Consider the following 25380-nt stretch of genomic DNA (forward strand, 5'->3'; position numbering starts at 1 on the left):
GTCTTTTATGAATATTTTCTTCCAGTGTGTGGCTTGTCTTCTCATTCTTGGTCTTAAGTCTCTTAATATTTATATTCACTCTCCCACTCTCCCCCCTTCCCCTCTCTTTTTCTTGCAAAGTATTAACTAAAGAAACTAAATTAAATTTTATACCCTATAGATTTTGAGTCTTAATCAATTAGTTTAAGGTTTTGTTTGCTTATTTTTGCAAGGCTGGTGTGTGTATCTATCAGAGAGCACATTAAGGTGTGGTTTCTTTCTTTTTTTGTGTGAGATCTTAGCAGCCATTGAAAATCGTTGCCAGTATCCATTTTTAAATTGCTGTTTAATTGGCGATAGTCCTTCATTTCTTTATTAGTTGGAAGGTTTTGATCAAAAGAAACTTGTTGCATCAACACTTTGTATAGGAAATTCAAAATAAATTTTTTCCCCTTTATTTACCAGCTATTCTATATAATGAGATGGTTCTCTAGCATCCTCCAGAGTGACCAGTGACTTTTATGGAGTATCGTTATGAACTCATGGATTTAAATATACTTGATATATTTTAGTTCGTTGCAGTTATTTTATTAATTTTTGGCCAGTGGGAGCATCTTCCAGTTGGCTTCTGAGTCCTTTCTTTTGACTTGATTCCAATCATCTTTCGTAACTTTTTACTTTCTTTTATGACATGATATTTCAGCCTCATTGTGTATATATCCTGCTCTTAGACGTGGTGTCAGCCTAATGGAAATACCTAATAGTTCCATGTGCTTTTAAGTTATGTTGTTAGATTCCCACAACTTAATGTGTATTTATGTCATGACAGTTTAGTAGACATTTGAAAACAAATACATATAAATTGAAAGAGAAAATAATATTTTTATTTCACTCTTTAAATTAAAGTTAATGGTTTGCCTGTGCCTGCTGGATACTATACATAGTAATACTTTGTAATCAGATTGGACATTACCCCTCTCATTTCTTGTCTCATGTTGATTTTCACGTGGTACTTAAAAAAAAATTGTGGCAACTACTCCCCAAAATCCCACTTCACAAAGATATGTCATTGAAAGGAATGTCGCTCAACCTAATGTTGAAATTGAACTTCTTTTAGCTAGTAGTTTGTACAGTGTCTGACAGATGTTGGGTGCTACTGTTTATCTCAAATTGAAGATACCCCATGGCTGCTGTATGACTTGACTTATGATGCTCTGGCTGCCTCAGTGCACTGTTTGGGAACCATAGACTAGATATTTCTGCCCAGTTTCTATTGTAACCAGTGGTGTGCATTTTAAGATTATTGCTTTGTAAAAAAAAAAAAAAAAAAAAAAGATTATTGCTTTGTTTTGTTTTGTTTCTGTTTTTGTTTTGTTTTGTTTAGTACCGAACCATGGGGCTTGAACTCACAACCTCCAGATCAAGAGTTGCATGCTCTTTTGACTGACTGAGCCAGCCAGGTGCCCCCAGTAGTGTGCATTTTAAAAGTTACTGTTAAATAAAGTTTGTTGGTCCTTCCACTCTCCAGTTGAGTTCTCATTTAAGATTTACTTGAGGGGCGCCTGGGTGGCTCAGTCGTTAAGCGTCTGTCTTCCACTCGGGTCATGATCCCAGGGTCCTGGGATCAAGTCCCACATCGGGCTTCCTGCTCAGCGGGAAGCCTGCTTCTCCCTCTCCCACTCTCCCTGCTTGTGTTTCTGCTCTCGCTGTCTCTGTCAAATAAATAAATAAAATCTTAAAAAAAAAAAAAGAAGATTTACTTGAGAATAGATTATGTGATTATGAAATGTGGCAGGAAAGAGGCCTGTCTCCCCACCCCCCCAAGAATATACCATTCCTTTATTTTTTTATTTTTTATTATTTTTTTTTATACCAATCCTTTAAAAATGTTCTGTTTCTCTGTTGAGTACGGAATGATATTTATTATGATTTTTTAAATGAGAAAACTTTTTTGTCCTCTGTATTAGAGTGACAGCTAGTGATAGCACTTTTGATTTTGTTTAAAGACAATAGTCCAGTGTGGGTTTTCCCGTGATACTTAGTAAACGTACATACTCTTTGATTTGGACAGTGGTATGTAGGACTGAATTGTGTCCTTCCCAGTCTTTCACCTTGGAGGCAAAGGTGGAATTATTTCCTATATATTTTGGCTGCTCATTTTCTAACACCTGACATTCTTTCTTTCTTTCTTTTTTTCCTAAGATTTATTTATTTATTTTAGAGAGTGCATGAGTGGGGGGAGGGACAAAGGGAGGGGGGGAGCAGACTCCCCGCTCAGCAGGAGCCCAAGGTGGGGGGGGACTCAATCTCAGGACCCTGAGGTCATGATCTGAGCTGAAACCAAGAGTTGGGACGCTTAACCGACTCTGCCACCCAAGCGCCTCAAAACACCTGACATTCTAATCCTGAGTCTGAACTTTCACTTTCACTTTAAAGCTTTGTTCTTTTATTATTATTTTTGATATTGAAGTCTAGTTGATACAGAATGTTACATTAGTTTCAGGTGTACAGTATAGTGATTCCACAGTCTGTATGTTATAGAGTGCTAACCACAAGTATGGCTACCATCTGTCCCCACACAACTACCATTGACTATATTCCCTATGCTGTACCTTTCATCCCTGTGGTTTATCCACTCCATAATTGGAAGCCTGTACCGCCTACTCCTCTTTACCCATTTTGCTTAACCGCCCATTCCCCTCCCCTTCTCCCCTCTGGCACCCATTAGTTTTGTTCTCTGTATTTATGAATCTGTTTCTTTCTTTCTTTTTTAAAGATTTTATTTATTTATTTGACAGAGAGAGACACAGCGAGAGAGGGACCACAAGCAGGGGGAGTGGGAGAGGGAGAAGCAGGCTTCCTGCCGAGCAGGGAGCCCGATGCAGGGCTCGATCCCAGGACCCTGGGATCACGACCTGAGCCAAAGGCAGACGCTTAACGACTGAGCCACCCAGGGGACCCTATGAATCTGTGTCTTATGGTCTTCAGATTTTGGTCTCATCTGGAGGTTGATTTTACAGATTGCATTGTCAGTTTCCCGAACTAACTTTAGTTTGTTTTCTTGTCATTAGCTGTGTGTTAGATGTCAGCATTGAAAAGGCATTCATATGTTCATTTTCATTGTAATGAACTTCAGAATTTTACATTTTTATATTTTCTTTTACACATATATCTTGTCTTAGGTATATTGTTTTAATCAGTGACACTGAGAATGTTGGGAAGCTGAGCGGAAAACATGAAATCACTATGTCATTCAGCGAATTTCTGTGAGTGGCATGTGGGACTCTAATTAAATGTTTGTTTGTTTGGATGAGAAACTAAAGATTAAGTCTGATAATATATAAGAAGGGTACAGAAACAATAACTCACATAAAGAGTAAAATCTCTACTAAATACAGGCCTAAACAAATATTAGTAGATTTTAAAGGACTAATTATATAACAGCTGAATTGGATGGCAAGTGGTCTGTGGGGACGTGCATGAGAAATTGTTGTCAAGCCTGTAAATGTGAATACTAGTTTGCATTTCCTGGGCACAGGTCCTAAACCTCAAACATACTGTCATGGGAGGAAATTCACTGCTGATGATATGAACGCTAAACCTTATCTGCTTCATCTGAAGGATTATATCTGTCCCATTTTGTTGATAAACTTAAAACATTTTTTTCTTGGACAATAATATTAATATTTTAAGAGAAATCCCTTTTTCTTTATTTCTTTTTAATTTTTTAAAAATTTATTTATTAGAGAGAGAGAATGTATGTGTGTGCAAGTTGGGGGAGAGGCAGAAGGAGAGAATCTCAAGCAGACTCCCCACTGAGCATGGAGCCTAACATGGGGTTCAGTCTCAGGACCCTGAGATCATTACCTGAGCTGAAATCATTCTCGGACACTTAACTGACTGAGCTCCCCAGGTGCCCCTTTTATTTGATTTTAAAATAGGATTGGCAGTATTCTTTTTGTAAGACATGATTTTTTAAAGTTTTTCTTAAAGATTTATTTATTTGAGAGAGAGAGCATGAGCAGGGGGAGGGACAGAGGGAGAAGTAGACTCCTCACCGAGCAGGGGAGCCTGATGCGGGACTTGATTCCAGGACCCGGGGATTATGACCTGAGCCGAAGGCAGATGCTCAACTGACTGAGCCACCCAGACACCCAATTTTTTTGTTTTTTGTTTTAAAATTGTATCAGATAAATTCATAAGATAGTTTAAGATATCAAATAGTACTCGTGCAGAGACTGTTGTCCATAGAAGACCTGCCTGCACTGTCCGTCCTTGGCTGGTGTTGGAGAACTTGACTGTTAAGTTTCCTACAGTATGTAAAACTTTTCCTAAATTAGAATAGTGGCCTACTGTGTCTTACTGTTGGTAAAAGCAGCGTGGTTTCTGCTGAATACCTGCTTTCTTTCTGGGAGTCTGGAATTCTCCTACATGCTAGGCTCCACAAAGACCTTGGAGTTGTCCGGCAGGAGTTGTCTGGCAGACAGCACTTCACGTGTTACTGTTGTAGAAGAGTTCAGCTTGTTTCTGTGACCCCACTGCAGGAAGATTCTTGGAAGCTTGAGCCTGGGTGTCCCCTGGACTACTCTCCGCTTGCCTTTTCCTTTGCTGTTTTTGCTTTGTATCCTTTCATGTAATAAATATCAGCCATGAGTGTGACTCTGTGCTGAGTTATGGGGGTCGTGGGGTGACCTTAGAGGCCCCCCAATACAGTACTGAAAAACAGTGTAAAACCCTGGTAAAACCCTGTCTCATTCTTGCACCCCCCAGTCTTATTTTTTTCCTTTTAGTGATTTCTTTTGGTATTTATTTCCTTATTTCTAAATGATATACTTAAACTGCCTTTTTTTTTTTTTTTAAGATACCAGTTTTAGTTGTGGTGTATTAACTGGGTGTTATGGTAGGCGACGATTTAGGTCTGATAGCCTTTCCTGAATTCCCTCCCTTTAGCCCTCTGATATAATCATGCGTATCACAATGTTTGATTGAATCAATGTTCATTGACTGGACAAATATTATGTAATGCTGAGCCAGGCAGTAGACTACAATTTCATTTTCTTATCTACTTTTTTTCTTTTCCTAATGGTTAATGGTTATCTCTTATTTTAAATTTGTTTTTCTATTCTATTTCTATGACAGGTTTATTCCAAAAGCTCCAGCAGCTCTTTACCAGATCTTACTATTCTTTTCCACATGGTCAGAGGTCTATAAATCCCACTGTCCTCGGGAGCTCTTCTTCCTCCTGTGTCACTGTGAACTGTGTCACTGGTTGGTTACAGGCCTGCTTTTCCCAGGGCTGCCTTTGCTGCTTTCCAAGGTTGCACTCAAATCATTGGGATTCTTGAGAAAGTGACACTGTGTGTCTGAAAATGTCTTTTATTCTACCTATGTGCTTGAATGGTTGTTGGAACTAATTTTCTTTCAGAGTTTAGAAGCTGTTTCCTTTATTCTCTTTCAATTTCCTGTGTTCCTGTTGGCAAGTTGTCCCTGATCCTTTGTAAGTGCTCTTCCTGGAGGAATCTATTTTAGTATCTTCTTTCTATCCCATTGTGCTCTAAAACTTCATAATGTGCTTTGGTGTGGGTATCTTCATTTATGGTGTGGCGTGCTTAGTGGTCTCTTGTGATCTGAGCACTTGTCCTTTATTTTTTAAGCTTTAAATAATTTTTATTATACTTTCACTTTAAACTAGTAATAAAGGTGCTCAAATCAGATGAATTTTAATTTCATTGTACAGTCTTGTGCGTCTTCCTCCCTAGGATTTTTCTTTTTATGTTTTATCAAAGTTTCCCAAGGCTGAAGTAATTTTACCAGTCACAGAAGAAGAAGAATACCATCTCAGATCAGCTGAGATGGCAGCTTCTGGTATTTTGCCACTGATCTTGGTTAGCCAAGTCCTGATTGTGTAGACCACTGTAATTTCAACCCAAGCCTTGGGGCATTAGGCAGAGTCCCTACCCCTCCTCCCCCTTTTTTTAGAATTTATTTATTTATTAGAGAGAGAATGAGAGAGAGAGAGCGAGGGCACATGAGAGGGGGGAGGGTCAGAGGGAGAAGCAGACTCCCTGCTGAGCAGGGAGCCCGATGTGGGACTTGATCCTGGGACTCCAGGATCATGACCTGAGCCAAAGGCAGTTGCTTAACCAACTGAGCCACCCAGGTGCCCAGAGTCCCTTTTTGTAATAAAGGTTTGTCCTTTAGTTCTGAGAAAATTTTTATGTCATTTGAAGAATAAAATGTGTGTGCAGATACTGTTCACAAAATTTGGCATTCCCAAATAGCAGGTTAATACTGGGTAGAGGTTCAGTATGTAATATATTAATGAGCCAGTATTTGGATTCTCTTGTAGAGATTTAGGTTGGAGACTCTTAGTTTACAGCTTATTTTTAAAAACTATAAAAACAGGGAAAAGCTGCTTCTGAATTTTAGCTTGATATTTATGAATAAAGAACATTTATAAAATGCTGGATTTGTTTGATTTGTAAACTAGTTCAGCAGGTTATTGGTTTTCTGGAATAGGTCTTTTTCTGTGTCGATATTGTCAAGTTTAATAAACCATTAGAGTTACTCTTGAAAGCTTATTTTGGGAGACTTTAATTTAGCAATCTTTCTTTCTTCCCTACTTATATTACTTTGTCCTTTTGCATGGGTGAGTGATTCTTATTACATGTACAAGACTATTTTAAGAATAATGTATATCCTAGTTCTTTGGAGAAAAAGTGAATGTTTTTATGCCACTGTTTAGCTAAGTTTGAGTCTAGTTTTATGAAACTTTTTTTTTTGCTTCAATTATAACTGTCATAAAAGTGCTTTCCACTTTTAACTTAGTACTTGTCAGATACTGCAGAAGTAATGTTGTTTACCTTTAGTATAGTGCAACTCCTCCATCTGTACTGTATTTTATATGCCACATATATACTTTAATATTTTAATGTTTGTGCATTAATATTTTCAATTTGTTTAACCACTTTGCTGCTAAGATTTTGCCATCCCATGCCCATTTTTTCCTTTACAGTTTTAAACAAGTTTCTTCATTAAAAACTATGGTGATGAAAAAAACCCATTTTTTAAAAAGATTTTATTTGAGAGAGAGAGAGAATGAGAGAAAGAGCAAGAGCATGAGAGGGGAGAGGTCAGAGGGAGAAGCAGACTCCCCGCTGAGCAGGGAGCCTGATGCAGGACTTGATCCCGGGACTCTGGGATCATGATCTGAGCCGAAGGCAGTTGCTTAGCCAACTGAGCCAGCCAGGCGCCGAAAAAGACCCATTTTTTTTACCTGCAGTTCTCTCTGGAGAGAAATTACTCTTTTATACAGGAACCAGCCACAGGCTTTCATTTAGGAAAGATTGAAAGAGACATTCCTGTTGTAGTGATTTGGGGTATGGGGTGATGGGATGTTTATGGTAGAGGTGGGAGTAGCAACATTTGAAAAGGAAGATCTGTATGTTTTAATGGCTCATGATCACAGTCATCTCTATATAGCATCCATGGCTTTTCTCCCTTCTGAGAGATTTTATTGAGATATAATTGATACTCAGTAAAATATATAGTTTAGTAAGTTTTAACAAATGTGTACATACATACAGCCCACATGCCTGTTAAGATATAGCACATAGCTGTCAACCCAGAAAATTCTCTCCTGCTATTTTATCCTCAGTGCCTGCTTCTGCCCCACACCCCCACAACCACAGTTTTAAATTCTTTTGACAGAGGTAAGTTTCCTTGTTTCAGAACTTCATATAAACAGAATCATACTATGTGATCTTTTGTGTCTAGGTGTGCTGACTTGAGATTCATCTGTTTTGTTGTGTGTATGAGTAGTTTGTTCCTTCTAAAAAATGCTGATATTTAAAAAATGCTAATATGAGTATATTGTAGTTTATCTAGTCTCTTGTTGATGAAAATGTAGACGTTTCTAGCTTTTATGAATAAAATTACTCTGATCATAAGTCTTTGTGGATATGTTTCCATTTCTCTTGGGTAAATACTCAGTAGTGGAATTGCTAGGTCATATAGTAGGATTTAACAAAAGATACTGCCAAACGCTTTTCCAAAGTGGTTAAACTTAACATTCCCACCAGCAATGTATTAAACTTCCTGGTGTCCCACATGTTCACCAGTGTTGGGAATGATCTCATTCCATTTAAATTTTAGCCATTCTAGGTGGTGTTTTTTCATAGTTCACCATGGTTTTAATTTGCATTTCTTCAGTGTTTAGTGAGATGGAGCTTTTCTCATGGGCTTCTTGACCAGTCATATATTTTTCTTCGTAAATTGTTGGCTCAACTCTTTTGCCCATTTTTCCCCCTGAATTGTCTTTTTATTGTTGAATTGTAAGGAGTTCTTTATATATTATGGATATAAGTTTTTTGTCAGATATATATTCTGTAAATGTCTTTTCCAAGACTGGCTTGACTATTCATTTTCCTAATAGTGTTTTTTAATGAGCAGAAGTTTTTACTTTTGATAAGGTTCAATTTTTCCACCTTTAGTGTTATAGTTAATGTTTTCTGGTCCTGTCTGGGAAATTCTTAACCCGATGTCTCAAAAATCTGTTTTTCTTTAGAAGTTTTACAGTTATTAGCTTTTAAATTTTGCGTGTATAATTTATCATGAATTACATTTTGTGTATGATGTGATGGAGTGGTTGAGCGTCTCTTTTTTTTTTTTTTTCACATGGTTAGCCAACACTATTTGTTGAAGACTTTTCTTTCCCCCATGAATTCCTTTGGAACCTTTATTGAGAATCAATTGACTATATACATGTGGGTCTCATTCTGAATTTTGTTTGGTTCTACCAACCTGTTTGTCTTTCCATACTTCAATACCATACCATCTTGATTTAATAACTGCACTTTTTCAAGATGGTTGTGGCTGTTCTAAGTTTTGTGCGTTTCTAAAAATTTTAGGATCAGCTTGTCAATTTCTTTCAAAAAGCTTCCTTTTTTTAAGCCTTATTGATGTATAATATACATGCTATAAAATGCACCCAGTTGGGAAGTGTACAGTTCTTTGTGTTTTGACAGTTGTGAATACCTATGAAACCATCACCACAATCATTATGTAGAACATTTTATCAACCCCCCAATTCTCTTATACTTCTTTGCATTCACTTTCCTGGCTGACCACATCTGGTCCAACAGCATTCCCTCACTACAGATTAGTTTTGCTTGTTTTAGAATTCCATATATATGGACTCATGCAGTGTGTATTTTTTTGTGTCTGGTTCTTTGGTTCATTGTTTTTGAGACTCATCTGTGTTGTGTCTATCAGTTCATTCCTCTTTATTGCTGAATAATATTTCATCATAAGGGTATGTCATAATTTGTTAACTTTTGCTTGTTGATAGATATTTGGGTCATCTCCAGTTTTTGTCTATTGTAAGTAAAGGTACTACGAACTTTCATTGACAAGTCTTTGTGTGCGCTTACGTTTTCATTTCTCTTGAGTAAATACCTGGAAGTGGAATTGTTAGGTGATAAAAGTGTATGTTGGGACACCTGGGTGGCTCAGTCGGTTAAGTGTCTGCCTTTAGCTCAGGTCATGATCCCAGGGTCCTTGGATCGAGCCCCGCATCGGGCTCCCTGCTCAGTGGGGAGCCTGCTTATCTCTCTCCCTCTGTTTCTCCCCCTGCTTGTGTGCGTGCTCTCTCTCTGACAAATAAATAAAATCTTAAAAAAAGGTGTATGTTAATTTTACAGGAAGCTATTAAGTACTTTCCCAAAGTGATTGTACAGTTTTACCTTACTGTCAGTAACATGAGAATACCAGTTGCTCCACATTCATTTCAACGCTTGGTACTGGCAATTATTTTAATTTTAGTGATTGTAGTAGGTATATAGGAGGTAATGTGGTTTTAATTTGCATTTCCTTAAAGAATATAATGATACTGAGCATGTTTTCATGTGCTTTTTGATTGTGTATTTTCTGTGGTGAAGTATCTGTATCTTTTGCTTGCTGTTATTATTTGCTCATTATTTTTTAATTGGTTTGTCTTATTGATTTGTAAGATAATATGTATCTTGTAGATTGATTGTATATATACACGTGTATGTTTTTTCCCTAAAGAAATGAGTTCTTTGTCAGATTTATGTATTACAAATGTTTTCATCCAGTATGTGGCTTGTTGTTTAATTTTCCTCATTTGATTTTCTTTCAGTATGTAGATGGTTTAACTTTTGATGAAATCTCATTTATCAGTTTGTTCTTTTATGGTTTGTGCTTTTTGTGTCCCAGCTGAGATATTTTTGCCTGTATTTGCTTGTTCTGTCATTTACTGAGTTCTGTGATAATGATAACTGGATTTGTCTATTTCTCTCTTTGTAGTTCTGTCAATTTTGCTTCATGTATTTGAAGTTCTGTTATTAGGCGTGTACATGTGCACAACTGCTTCATTTATGATTGTGGGGATGTCCTTTATTTCTAGCAGTGCTTCTTGTCTTGCAGTCTGTTTTGTCACCTTTCTGATGTTATGTATTGTTTGTATGGTGTATCTTTTCCATTCATTTGCTTTTAACCTCTCTGTATCCTAATTATCTTTAAAGTGGTGGATCTCTTATAAACAGCATTATCGTTGAATCTTGCTTTTTCGTGCGGTCTGAGTATCTCTGCCTTTTTTTTTTTTTTTCCCAAAGATTTTATTTATTTACTTGACAGAGAGAGCAAGAGCACAAGCAGGGGGAGTGGCAGGCAGAGGGAGAGGGAGAAGCAGGCTCTTCATGGAGCAGGGAGCCCAATGCAGGGCTGGATCCCAGGACCCTGGGATCATGACCTGAGCTGAAGGCAGCCACTTAACTGACTGAGCCACCCAGGCACCCCTATCTCTGCCTTTTTATTGGAATACTTAGTCCATTGCCTGTAATGTAATTATTGGTTTTAATTCTAAATTGCAATTTGTTTTCTGTGTAATTAATCTTTTCTTTGGAGGTTTTCTTTTCTCCTCTTTTGCTTCTGGCTTCCCATGTGGTGTCCATTGACACTGAAGTGGGATAGCCTCATTACCACTGGGTGATGGTGAAAATCCTGACTCTTCACTAGGCCTCCTCTGAGACTACCCAGCAGCAATGGAGTGGGGCTTAGTTACTTACAGTTTGGGGGTGCAAGTCCAGATTCTTCACATGGTCTCCATTGACACCCTTGTAAGAGCCCAGCCTTCTTACCAGCTGGCAGGTGTGAAAGGCCCAGCTCTCTACCTGGGGCACTCCGTGAGGGTGCAAATCTAATCTCCCTCTTAGTGGTGTGGTTGGGGGCACGGCTACAGATTTTTCCTGGTGCTTGCCTTGAGCTATTTACTAACTCCACTATTACCTAAAAGTTTTGTCTTGCAGGGCAGCCCCTTTCCTGGTCCTTTGGCTAGAGAGAGGCGGCTTTTGTTGTTTCATCTATGCCCATCAGTGTTTCTGGGTTTTGGACTTCGTGAGCTCCAAGTCTGGGATGTAGAGACAAAAAGGAAACTCCAGGATCTCCCAACTCTGTTGTTCTTAGAATCCTGAGGTCCCTAAACTACCAGCCTTCTTCTCTACCTGTCAGTCTGCTTTTTTTTTTTTATTCTAATATCCAGGATTTTTAGTTGTACTTACCAAGAGGAGTGGGGATAAGTAGTCTTTCTTCAGATGTTTACAAATTTACATCAGTTTTTCTGTTGCCTTAGAAGTAGGAATTTTTAATTTTTGTTTTATTACCTTTGGCTTCAAATTTACCATGGACCCTCTGAGGCCTCTTCTGCCCTTTTATTTGATGAAGTTTAGGTTTGCTGTGGCTCCCCAGTGCTCCAAACAGTGTGTCCTAATGGAAACGTGCTGTTGATTTTAAATCATCCTGCATTCAGGCCTTCACCCCTTCATGTATGCTGTTAGCTGCTGCCCTTCCTTCTATTCATTCCCAACTATAGGGTAAGCAAGTCAACAAATATTTGTCTAGAGTAGTTTTTGCAGGATAATCTATTGAACGCTTTATGAACAAACCTGTCTTCATCAATCAGTCTAGGATGGAAACTGAGTAATGGTAATAAATGAACTGGGAGAACATGTGCATGTAGGCATAAGTTACAAAATGCTGCAGGACAGGAGAGAATGACCCAAATCTGTATGGCATTTGGTTGTACCTTTTCCTGCCCTTACTCCTCTTACTTCCAGTTTTGTCACTTCCTGGCTTTGGAATTAGTGATGACTTGGCTCCCACATCAAGGCTGACGTCCTCAGCTGGGCACTCAGTTGGCATTCAGTTCAGGACCCACCTTGTCTTTCCATGCCTTTCCTATCCTTCTTCCCAGGAACTGCTCCCATCAGACAGGCTTGCTGCCATCCCACAAATAAGCCCTGTTGGTTCTGCTTGTGTCTGTACCATGCCGTCCTCCTGGCATGCACGTACTCTCTTCTGGGTATTAGACATGAAGGGCAGTGTAGTGTATGCTCCAGGGTACATCCCGGTTTTACTTCTTGCTGTGTGACTTAGGGTAAGTTACTGTGGCCCTCTGAGCCGTGGCTCCCCTGTTTGTGAATATGGAGAAGTACTTCTTTTCTCACAGGATGTACTAAGGAAGTTAATGTATGTGAATGTTGCTGAAGCCACAGGAATTCAAATAAAATAAAATTTGGGTTCCATTGCTTTGTTTCCTTAATTAAAATGTAAGGCTAAGAGTCACGTTCATTTCTTCTAGTCTTTGTCTCATCAGCAGTACACAATATGTTGAGAACATGGAAGAAACTAATTAGTTCATTAAGTAAATGTTTGAGTACCTCCTGTAATGCCCTGTGTTGTGTTAAATGCTGGAGCTCACAAATTTGCTGGACAGGACAGATGGGTGCCCAGGCAATTAAAATAGCACAGTGCATGCAGTGCTAGAGGTGTGTTCCGGAGATTTTGGGAGCACAGAAAAGGAGTGATGAGAGAGGATTCCTGCATAAAGTGTTGCTGGTAATTGTTCCTGGGTTTTTTGTTTGTTTGTTTTTTAGAACAGCTTTATTTAGGTATAATTTACATACCATAAGATCCACCCACTTTTTCAGTGATTTTTAGTAAATCAACTGGTTTGTGTAACCATTACCACAATCCAAATCTAGGCTGTTTCCATCACTTCCAAAAGATTCCTCATACCTGTTTTCAGGCATCGTGGTGAAGGATGGGTGTGAATTGGCCATGCAGAAGTGCGGGAAAGGGAGGGCTGGCTTCCCGGGAGTGAAGATAGCATGCGCAAAGCCAGGGGAGCATAAGACAGAATGGCTCAGAAGGCATGCCTATAAGCGGGTTTATTTCTGTAGTTTACAGGTTTGCTCCTTCCTGGCAGCTGTATTCTGGCTTCCTCGGTCCTTGGAGCTCAGTTTCCTTACCTGTAATGTGTAACTGTCATGCTGTTGGGCTCTAGCTTCCCCTAAACTCTCTAATCCTGTAACTGTCAAAACTTATGATGCCTTTGGTTGAAGAGAAAATAGCCTGTTCTTCTAAAAAACAATAGCCAAACAGAAAAACAGAAGAATTAGAGTGATGCTTATAGATCCTTTAATGAACTTTCTGCCCTTTTTTAGGTTTTCCTTATTATATTAGCAATAATACATACTTGGTAGAAAAATTGTGAAATGCAGGAAGATAGGAAGAAAACATAGGTCACTTATAATCTTATCATTCAGAGATAATTATTAACATTCTCTTGGTTCTTAGGAGGTTTTTTTTTTTTTTTAATTGAGAGAGAATGTGCATGTATGTAAGCAGGGGAGGGGAGGGGCAGAGGGAGAGGGAGAGAAAACCCCAAGCAGGCTAGACGTCCAGCACAGAACCTGATGCAGGGCTCAATCTCACAACCCTGAGATCATGACCTGAGCCGAAATTAAGAGTCAGATACTCAACCGACTGGGCCATCCAGGTGCCCCATTCTTAGGATTTTTTTGCATGTGTGTTTATATACTTAAATATTGATATTGTGCTATAAATAAAGTTGTTTTTCCCCACATTATTAAATAGTATCAAAAACATTTTAAATGCTGCAGGATTTTTGTGAAATTAAAACACGGCCTGTGCATTTTTTTTAAACAATTGTAATAAAAGTAATAAAAAGACATGGTAAATTTCAAACTATGTAGAAGGAATAAAAAAAAAAATCTTTCTCTCCCTCCCATTTTACCACTTCCAAGAGTTAACAGTAGTTAACTGTTTCTTACATGCTTTCAGAAATTGTGTGTATTAATTTATATTCCATTATGTGGATAAATCATAATTTGATCTTTTATGGATAGCCATTAAGATTATTACATTTTTGCTTTTACAGTGCTGAAATGAATATTTTCATATGCCCGTCTTTGAATTCTTACAAAAGTATATCTGAAAGATCAATTCCTAAAAGGAATGCGTGGATCAGGGAGCACATTTCGTATTTTGATAGATATTGCCAAATTGCTTTTCAAAAAAGATTGCTAATTTATACTTCTATTATTAGTAGATATTCTCATGAGTCCCTCTTTGCTTATATCTTTACCAACATTGGGTATTATGTACTTTTTTGTTCTTTGCCAGTCAGATGTTAGAAAAATGGTAATTTACTGTTTTAGTTTATGCTTTAAAAATTAGAATTGTACTTGAACATTATTTTCATATGGATATTAGTCATTTTTCTATGAGTTACATCATATCCTTGGTGTAGGTGTCTTGAATTGTTCGTATTTTTACTGATTTGTAAGAACTATTTGCTGTTTAAACAGCTTAGCTAATGCAAATTGCAATTTTTTTTTTTTTTTGCATTTGCTTGTCTTGACCGTGTTCATGGTCAGATTTATTGGTCTTGTCATTTAGGGCTTAGGGATTTTTTAAATTGCAAAATTACCTTAAAAAGTAAGTGCAGAGAGAACCAAGTGATTCTAATAGTTTTCCAAGTGAGTACCATAAGGATATTAAAGAGGAATAAGAACTAATCCAAGTAACTTTTGAACACTGTATGTAGACTGCTTAACCTCTGACTCAGGAAGAAAAAGTGAACAGATCTTGAATTCTTACTGTGTTTGTCCTTTGCAGTGTCCATTCTAGTGAATCTATTGTATTTTAGGATTGAGCAAATAAGGGCTCCCTTGTTTCTTTCAGTATAATTGCAGTACAAAATAAAATAGTTATTATCAACACACAAACGACTTAATATCATGCAATACAGAACTATAATTAAGAATCTATAATTGTGTGAATCATCAAATATATCCCTACAATTATTGTAAATTTTAATTATGATTCTGAACTATTCACATGTAGCTATATAAGTTGTCTTTGTAATTTATTATTTGTAGTTGTTCATAACCTAAAGGAAAATAGTAAGATTTTATGTTGGATAGAGCAATTAAAATGAAACCCCTTACAATGGGAACTTCTTTGTAAAAGGAACTCTGTATACTACTTTGAGAACTCTGATTTTAATTTGGTTTATTTTTCTAATACTTAAAGATGCTATTGCATTCTGTGAAAGCTCTTTGAGAACTGAAATGTGTGATGAAGGGAATATAACTTGAGATGATAAAATGAATATTTTTAAAGAGGGGTCGTGAAGAGAAATATTTTTTATTTGTAAATGCAAGATTACTCACCATGTTTTGTGTGTGTGTGTGTGTGGTGCCTTTGTGTTTTGGTTGGTATTGATGACCTTTTCTCCCTATGTGCAGGTGTAATGGATAGGTAACAGAGAAACCCTCCTCACTGTCTCGTCAGGGAGGCAGAATGACTGAGTGCTTCCTGCCCCCCACCAGCAGCCCCAGCGAACACCGCAGGGTGGAGCATGGCAGTGGTCTTACCCGAACCCCCAGCTCTGAGGAGATCAGCCCTACTAAGTTCCCTGGTTTGTACCGTACTGGCGAGCCCTCGCCTCCCCACGACAGCCTCCATGAACCTCCTGACATAGTGTCTGATGATGAGAAAGACCATGGGAAGAAAAAAGGAAAATTTAAGAAAAAAGAAAAAAGGAGTAAGTGCCATTTTTCCCTATGCTTTTGATATATTTTAGATAAACTCTTACTTTAATCCTGTGTACCTATCTTCTGGGAATATGTCCAAAGACTCTTGTTTGACATTTTCTGTTCTTTACTTTTCTGGGTCCAATTTTTGTGTACTAGTTGTATTTTAGAGTCTTCCTCTTGAAAATAAAAATACCAAATTTCCAGAAATGGTAAAGTTTTTTGGTGGAAGTTTCTTATATTGGTTATTTTAAATAATATATAAGAAGTAGATACTGGAATTTTACTTACATAGAATATTACTTTCTTGGCTAGGTTGTGTAAGCCAGTTAGGGTACTACACTTTATTGGAACTGTGAAAAAAGTAGTTACTTGTTTGTTTTAGGCAAATGCCATAATGCATTCTATTTATAGTTCCTATTCAGTAGGAAAGATGAATTGTTTAAGCATAGCTCTTTAGTATGTTAAAAGCAGATCAGGTGAGTTATTTTAAGTATTGCTTTATTTTGAGTTTTATGGTATTTTTAATCTGTTTTTTGAAGCATAACATTGAAGTTAGAATGCACAAATTATAATTTGAATGACTTATCACAAAATGGACATATGTCCTTGTAATTATAAACATCTGGAAATAGGGTGTTATCAGCACCATAGAAATTCCCTTCCATTATCCCTTCAGGGGGAATCCCCCACCCTTCCCAAAGGTAAGCTTATTTCAGCATAGCTTGAAACTGCCTGATTTTGAATTTATCTAAATGAAAGTATATTTCCTTTTGCATCTAGTTTCTTTTTCCCAGTTATATTTGTTAGATTCATCCATGTTGTTCCATATGGCAGTAATTTGTTCATTTTTATTGGTGGATTTTGTTTCATTGCATTAATATACTAGAATTTACTCTGCTGTTGTTCATCATTTGGGTTGTTTTCATTTTTGGCTCATGAATAGGGCTTTTGTGAGTGTCATTGTAGGTCATTTATACATTTCTGTTGTGTATGCCTGGGAGTGGAGTTGCTCTCTTATAGGCCATGCTCATTTTAGCATTAGTTGATCCTGCACAAAACAATTTTGCAGAGTGGTTGTACCAGTTTACACTCACACAAGCAGTGTCTGAGAACTACATTGGCTTTATATCATGGTGTCATGCCCTTAGGGTTTCTGCCCTTATGGATGGTGTGGAGTTTGTGATATTTTAAATAGAGGGTAATTTGTGAAATATTTTTAATCTTTGTTATGAAATAGCTTGTAAGGCAGCTGGCTAAAGAAAAGAATAGGAGAATTCTATTTGGAGACGACGAAACCAAGCTAGGATAGCTCTAATATGATATCAAGCAAGTATCAGTGTGGAAACCAAGGCTCGTGATGCGGAGAAATGGGCTGATACATTTGGCCACCATCCAGAGATTAGGGAATCTCCTGGTTCTGTCCTCCACCCTAATGAGGTTTCAGTCCCTGCTGCAGTCTCCAGAAAGAACCTAACAGCTAGTGACAGGAGGGCGGGGTGTGATCAGGGAAGGGCTGGAGCGTCCAAACAGCAGTGCCATTTGTGTCATGGTGTCAGACTGCTTCCAGTTACAGGGACCAAATATATGAAAAAAATCTAAAGAGGACATGGTCAGATGATGAAAAAACGCTCTATATTATAGAAGGACTCTTTCCATTAGCCCTCTCTGTAGATCCTTTGTGGTGTATTCATAATTTGGTTTGCCAAAGTTCCACCTAAAACCAGTTGTAAAGGTAACTGACACTCTGCATTTCCCCCTCTTGTGGTCCGGAGATGTCACTGCCGCATCTCGTTTTCCCGGAGCAGAAACCCGTTTCATTACTGGCAGTACCCAGGAGGGATTGGCCAGGAAGTGAAAAGTGAGGTAGCCAGTGCCTGGTAGCACTTTTTTGGGAGGTCCTGTTTTTAGAAAGTTTATGGTCAGTTTGACATTAAACAGATAGATGACTTCTGTTTCCTGCTTTTCTGTTGCAGCTGAAGGCTATGCTGCCTTTCAGGAAGATAGCTCTGGAGATGAAGCCGAAAGTCCTTCCAAAATGAAGCGGTCCAAGGGAATCCATGTTTTTAAGAAGCCCAGCTTTTCTAAAAAGAAAGAGAAGGATTTTAAAATAAAAGAGAAACCCAAAGAGGAAAAACATAAAGAAGAAAAGCACAAAGAAGAGAAACATAAAGAGAAGAAGTCAAAAGACTTGACAGCAGCTGATGTTGTTAAACAGTGGAAGGAAAAGAAGAAAAAGAAGAAGCCAATTCAGGAGCCAGAGGTGCCTCAGATTGATGTTCCGAATCTCAAACCCGTTTTTGGAGTTCCCTTGACCGATGCGGCCGAGCGGACCATGATGTACGACGGCATCCGGCTGCCGGCGGTTTTCCGCGAGTGCGTGGATCACGTAGAGAAGTACGGCATGAAGTGCGAAGGCATCTACAGAGTTTCAGGTACTGGGGACGCTCACTTCTCTCCGGCGGGTTTTAAAAGTCATTTCCGTTTTTCAAAGGAAGGAAAATAATTGGCTTGTGAGGAAAACTGTGGCATGGGTCCTAAGTCGTCTTCATTTCCTCAATCCTTCCAGTTGAACAAAAATCCCCCACAGCACGCGGGCATGTGTGTGTGTTGACAGTTTGCTTTTTTAATAATACTCCCCTCCATCAGGACGCTTTCCACACGAGTTATTCACAGTTTGCTGCAGGCCGGCTGAGTCTAAGCGAAGCACATGAGTAGCATCCCTTCCCTCTGGTGCGCTCAGACTGGGCTTTATTCCTCTCACCTCCGGCCTCTCTGAGCCGGGCTCAGTGTTGTGAGGGAGAGGAGCAGTGGGGAGGACGCTTCTTGGCCAGAAGACACTTACTGACACAATCCTATTTCCTGAGTTGGGCTAAGGGACATGCAAATGTTCTTTGCTAAATGTTTAGGCCCCAAAGGCGAATGCTTTTGTCAGCCACCTGCAGCTATTACATAGATTAGTGAAATTGATTTTTCCATTTATTTATGTTCCCTACGTGTGAAGATTTAAATTTCATATTTGGCAGGAATATAATTCATTCGGGTGTCTAAAATCAAGCAAAATGTTCACTATGATACTATTTAAAGGAAAAAGATGATGCTTCTTAAAGTAGTAGGCCCTTTGTACTGTATAGGATGGTAGTCCTGCCCTGTGGCAACATCTGTGTTCCAAATCATTACCTTCCTGTGATTCAGTTTCTTAATACTGGAGATCTCTTTTATAAAACTTGTTGTTGGTCACATGTTGGTCATGATGAATCAAATCATACACATTTAGAATATAGAGAGATTACATGGGGTTTTTCCATTTATTTGGTTCGTACACATTTTTAGAGGGCAGATTTGATATTTTTGATTTTTTTTGGGAAGGGACAGGCATCTTTGGTAATTGGGGAACCCTTTACGTAGTCCCCTAGATAGCATGTCATCGTTTAAGAGTATTTTGGCTAACATGCTACCATTTTATAGAAAATAAAATCCACAAATTAGGCATTGAATTTGAATTTATAACTCTTTAGTAACACGAAAATAAACACATTTAAATGAATTTGAAAATTTGACTTTTAAAACTAATGAATTGATTTGTAAAGATTTAAACAATACTAACATAGCTGCTTCTCTCACATGAGTTTGATAGGCAGGAAGGAATTTTGTTTTAGGTGAAAGTTTCTCTGAAGAGTTTCTACAGCTTTGTTCAAAGGATTCTTTTGTCTTTGACCTATTTTTGATGTTTGCATTCTTTTGGAGAGTCAGAGTCACAGAACTCCTCTGTTTGTGTGTCAGAGCATTCAAACAGAGCTGTTCCCCTTATCATTGACTCCTGGAGGCTGAGCTGCTGCTTTGATCAATTTTTTATTATTTTTTAAGCTCTGACAGTGTGCTGCTGTAGATTAGAGTTTATGGTTGTGACTTTTCTGTGACTTTTCCTTCTTTGAATGCCCATAATAATACTGTTTGCTGGAGATTTTTGGCTCTTGCTTATTCATATGTAAGTTCCAGTTTTAAAACAAATATATGTCATTTTGGATATGCTCTTTCTCTACCTAGGACATTTTATCTGAAGTGTCCAATTCTTAGAAAACATTTTGATAATTTCAGAGTAACAAAAAACCAAACACATATTTTAATTGTTTACTTGTGTAGTTTTCTGGGTAAGCAATATGGGGGAGAAAAATCAGATACATATAAATAGAGAGAGGAGGTATTTGCTAAGAATTTCACTTGAAGTTATCACTCACTATGTTTTACTCATATTGTCATAAAAATTAGAAAATGGGAATTACTGAGGCACCTAGGTGTCTCAGTTGGTTAAGCATCCGACTCGATTTTGGTTTAAGCATCTGACTCTTGATTTCGGTTCAGGTTGTGATCTCAGGGTTCCTGGGATCGAGCCCCACGTCAGGCTCCACACTCAGCACCAGGTCTGCTTGTCCCTCTCCCTCTGCTCCACCCCTCCCCCAAGTAAATAAATAAAGAAAGAAATAAAATCTTAAAAAAACAAAAAAAAATGAGAATTATTTTCTAACTTTTCTGCCTCAAAATGAAGATTATATAAAAATAAGCTTTATCTTCTTACTTTCATACTTAGAGTTACCTATTTTATTTTGTCAGTGCTGGATAATTTACAGACTTATTATAATGGAAGGTTTTCACATAAGATAAGGAACGCCAAAGCCCGGATGTAAGCACTATTGATTATAAAATGCTGTTCAGATGAGATGACACTTGAATATTTGCATCAACCATTACAGTCGGCCTTAATCTGTGGCTTGTTTCAAATAATTGGCCTGAAGTTTCAAGTATCAAGCTACAGGAAGCTACCTTGTACTTTTATGAGCAGTCACTGGCACTGAATCCACATCACTTACATGCAGATTGGACTAAGGACTTAAAAACTTATAAAATGTTTGAAAAACAGTCTTTTTGTGTGTCAGTGTTTCTTTCTGCCCAGTAAGAAAAGCAGAACAATTTGATTTTAGAAACCCAAGTTTCACTTTTTTTTTGGTTGTTCCAGCTGTGTTCCAGATTAAGGAAACATAGAACAATTTGAACTTAAAAATAGAAATTAGATGGGGAAACTACAGTGTAGTTTTTCATATTATTTTCTTTTATAGAGGAATTGTATGCACCTTGAGCAGATAAATACTTCATAACTGGAGGTTTGTTATTGTCAGATTGGCTCTCCTTAGATCTCCCCCTAGGAGTTGGTGCCATGGTGAAAAAAGCTGTGTTTGATTACTTTCTTGATATTCTCTTTCTCTTTGGAATTTGAATGTTTTTAGGAATTAAATCAAAGGTGGATGAGCTGAAAGCAGCCTATGACAGAGAAGAGTCTCCAAATTTGGAAGAATATGAGCCTAACACCGTAGCCAGTTTGTTGAAGCAGTATTTGCGAGACCTTCCGGAGAATCTGCTTACCAAAGAGCTGATGCCTCGCTTTGAGGAGGCTTGTGGGAGGAGCACAGAGAGCGAGAAGGTGCAGGAATTCCAGCGCCTGCTCAAAGAACTGCCAGAATGTAACTATCTTCTGATTTCTTGGCTGATCGTGCACATGGACCATGTTATCGCGAAGGAACTGGAAACAAAAATGAATATACAGAACATTTCTATAGTGCTCAGCCCAACCGTTCAGGTACATGGCCTTCTCTGCACACATGCCCTCTGATGCTAACCCTGGGGAGTGTTGGAGACATTTTCTGTTGCTGAGTCGCATACAAAGCAGTTAACCAGCAAATGTAGACAATAGATTAGCCTGAATATTGGTCTTTTTCTTTCAGAATATGGACAGTGTCATCATATGACCAGCATGTAGCTTTGTAATTTGAGTATTGTACAGTCTTTGCTGTGGGTTTCTAAACCAGTTTCTGATGACAGTGATCCGTCATGAATAGAGGAGGAGCCCATGGTACCCACAATTACAGAGTTCATTTATAGAATTTTAAAGATTTCATTTATTTTTTCCAATAGCATTATTGCTTCATTATATCATGTCCACATATCAGACTCAGGTACAAAGGGGCCTAACATCATTTGGTTTGGTCAGGGATTTAACCTGGTGATTTCATTCATGGAGATAGAGCCTAGGGAAGGGTGTTAGAGAAATTTAATCTGAGGAGGCATTTCAGGGAACTGGGTATTGTGTTAAGTGGTGTCTCTTTACAACATAAATAGTTGGCCTTCATTTATTGCTGCTCACTTGGTGCTGGCACAGAGCATATATTTTCCTTCCATTAGAATTACTGATATTTTATTGAGGCCAGACACAAAAGACAAAGAAATGAAGTAATGGTTGTATTTTTATTTTAAGCTCTCTTTTTGGCCAATATACTAGGTTATTGTCAGCCATTGTTATAATGCACTGGTGTAAGAGTGTCTTTTCTTACACTTTGATTGTTCATTGATTGTGTTTTGGAAGTAAAATCTTTCTCAGATTTCAGTTTGATCATTCAGACTAGTCAGGATTTCAGAATTTGGTAAATATGACATTGTTACTTGATATTACTATAACAGGACAATAATTTCATAGAAGGTTCAAGTGTATTGTAAATTTTAGGTAGACAGTAATTAATGTCCTGATCTCCTAGCATATGAACATCATATTTAAACACTGGCTGTGCAGATGTGCCCAGAAGGCGTTCGTTTCTTGTACTCAGCCCAGCTTGACAACTGCCATATTCCTCAGTGGATCCACTTGTGTGTTTTAAAAGGTCTCAAAATAACTTGAGAATAAAGAATATAAGATTTTTTAAATCAGTTAATATTATATTGCTAAAAAAGAGCAAATTGATGGTTAGCGACTTTTACATCCTTTTTCCTGTCCTTTTTTCTCCCCAGTTCCTTATGGTGCTTGAATACATGACTGAACTCCTACTACTTTTCCATTCTTTTCTTTCAATTGGCCACTAATTAGCAAGCATGTCTGGTCACTACTGAGGAAAACCGTCATTCCCATATCTAGGATTAAAGGATGTACTATGCAGCAGACACAAATTAAATGAAATGATAATTTGAATAGGTTTTTTTTTTTTTTTTTTGCAAATCTTTTTATTTATTTTTTCTTAGATTAGCAATCGTGTCCTATATGTGTTTTTCACACATGTGCAAGAGCTCTTTGGAAATGTGATACTAAAGCAAGTGACAAAACCTCTTCGATGGTCTAACATGGCCACTATGCCCACACTGCCAGAGACCCAGGAGAACATCAAGGAGGAGATCAGAAGACAGGTGTGTGTGCTCAGCCCCACGCTTCAGCCCTAAAGAGCCTACCTTTGCTCTGACACTTTTGGATGATTATGATGATTGACAGTGATGGTTAGGAGGAGGAGTTCTTGTTCACTGAGCATTTGTGTGTGTCTGGAACTATGTTAGACACATTGTTCATGGCACACCGAAGGCAGAAATTTCTCTCTGGCACTGTTTCATGCCAGTGAAGTCAGAATATTGTAGAAAGAACACAGGTTTTGAAATCAGAAGACCTGGCTTTAAGTTCTTCCTAGGTTTCTTATTAGCTGACTGATTTTTAGGCAAGTTGCTTAAACTCTGTAAACCTTGGTGATCCCATTTTAAAATGGGTCATTTCATGGTTTGATGTGAAGATTATTACCATAGATGAGATAATGCTGCCAGGCACGTTGTAAGGAGTCCAAAAATGTTAGCTTATCTGGACAAGGTTGCTGTTACCAGCCATATTTTACAGCTAAAAAGAAATTTGGGGAAATTAAATAACTGACTCTGTGCCACATGGTTACTGAACTATAGAACCGGGATTTGACCCCAAATCCTGTGCTTTTCCATTGTGCTACTTTGATAGAAGAAATAGTTCATTTGGTTGTGTGTGTGTTTAGCAAAACTGATTAAGAAATTCAAGACTGAGAAATCTACTTATATTTGATGATTATTACATCTTTTATTTGCATACATGTTATAAAATTCCTGTTTGGTTTTCTTTCCTTTATCTACTCTGAGCTCCCATTATTAATTGTTGATGTGTTGTGGGAAGGGATATGAACGAACTGTTACTGAACCAATGTAAATTAATGATGAGAACCCAGTGCCCATGCAAAAAAGGATTTTTCAGTCATATGCTTGAAAAAATTATTCATGCCATGATTTCATTCCCTTAATGATAATTGAAAGATAGTTGGTTGTACATCTTTAGAAATTGCATGTTTTATTTTAGGATGATAAGACATGGGACACCACTCAGTGTGTGGTATATTGTTTTCTAGGAGTTTCTTTTGAATTGTTTACATCGAGATCTGCAGGCTGGAATAAAGGATTTATCTAAAGAAGAAAGATTATGGGAAGTACAAAGAATTTTGACAGCCCTCAAAAGGAAACTGAGAGAAGCTAAAAGACAAGTGAGTAAACTTGTTATTTTGGTATATCATGTTTATAATGGAATATAAACCAAATGCACTGGAATTTTTTTATGTACTATTTTAAGTTAGGTTTCTTTTTTAGATTTTATTTATTTATTTGACAGAGAGAGACACAGTGAGAGAGGGAACACAAGCAGGGGGAGTGGAGGAGGGAGAAGCAGGCTTCCTGCCTATCAGGGAGCCCGATGTGGGGCTCGATCCCAGGACACTGGGACCATGACCCAAGCTGAAGGCAGATGCCTAATGACTGAGCCACCCAGGTGCCCCTAAGTTAGTTTCTTTTATAAACACAATATATACATGTTTTCTGAAGTGAAGTTCCCTGGTGGGTATTTATTTGCTTGAATGTTCCCATTAATGATTGTTGATCCTTCAGTTTGGTATCAGGGAAATGTTTAATTTAGAAAGGTTTTTACTTTTTTTTTTTTTTAAAGATTTTATTTATTTATTTGAGAGAGAGCGGGAGAGAAACAGCATGAGAGGGGAGAGGGCCAGAGGGAGAAGCAGGCTCCCCGCTGAGCCAGGAGCCCAATGTGGGACTTGATCCCAGGACTCCGGGATCATGACCTCAGCCAAAGGCAGTTGCTTAACCAACTGAGCCATCCAGGCACCTGGGGTTTTTTTTACTTATTAAATTAATTAATTAATTGATATTTTGTGTTGTATTGTAATCAGTACTTTTCATAATCTACTTGATACACATTTGACCAGTAAGAACCTTTTAAGTGGCTCCAGTGTTCTGACATGCACTCATCATTTTTTGAGGTTTCCTTTCTTTCTGGCACGACAGAATGTTCCAGGTTCATCTTGTATTTTTTCTACCCCCAGCCTTGAAGTTGAACGTTTCTCCAAGGAGCCTTGGTTCCTTTCAGTATTGAAATCAAGATCTGGGTACTCTGGTGTGCTCACTGCTACTATAGTAGCAGGGGTTCCAGGCCCTCAGTGAACATGGGTGGAAAATAAACACACACACAGAGAATATTAAAGTTATGAAAGACGAAAAGTGACGAACCATTCCAAATTTAAAAACGCTACACAGACACAACTAAGTACAATAAATGGCCCTTGTGTTGGCTCCTGGACAATTTGAAGAAGTGTTA

The 25380-nt window shown here is 38.0% G+C and overlaps 1 protein-coding gene across 3 annotated transcripts in view; it reads left to right on the forward strand.

The window, feature by feature from the left end:
* Positions 1-25380, forward strand: part of RALBP1 (ralA binding protein 1) — a 58070-nt gene that overhangs the window by 15839 nt on the left and 16851 nt on the right. For all 3 annotated transcript variants that reach the window (XM_081802580.1, XM_081802579.1, XM_081802581.1), the window contains exons 2-6: positions 15612-15910; positions 17876-18334; positions 21182-21531; positions 22962-23123; positions 24128-24259. In XM_081802580.1, coding sequence (XP_081658706.1) covers positions 15667-15910; positions 17876-18334; positions 21182-21531; positions 22962-23123; positions 24128-24259 — 1347 coding nt within the window. In that variant the 5' untranslated portion in view covers positions 15612-15666. The remainder of the gene's footprint in view (positions 1-15611; positions 15911-17875; positions 18335-21181; positions 21532-22961; positions 23124-24127; positions 24260-25380) is intronic.

The sequence above is a fragment of the Leptonychotes weddellii genome, chromosome 13, assembly GCF_054177405.1.
Source record: "Leptonychotes weddellii isolate Sample4059 chromosome 13, ASM5417740v2, whole genome shotgun sequence".
In the NCBI taxonomy this organism is placed as follows: Eukaryota; Metazoa; Chordata; class Mammalia; order Carnivora; family Phocidae; genus Leptonychotes; species Leptonychotes weddellii.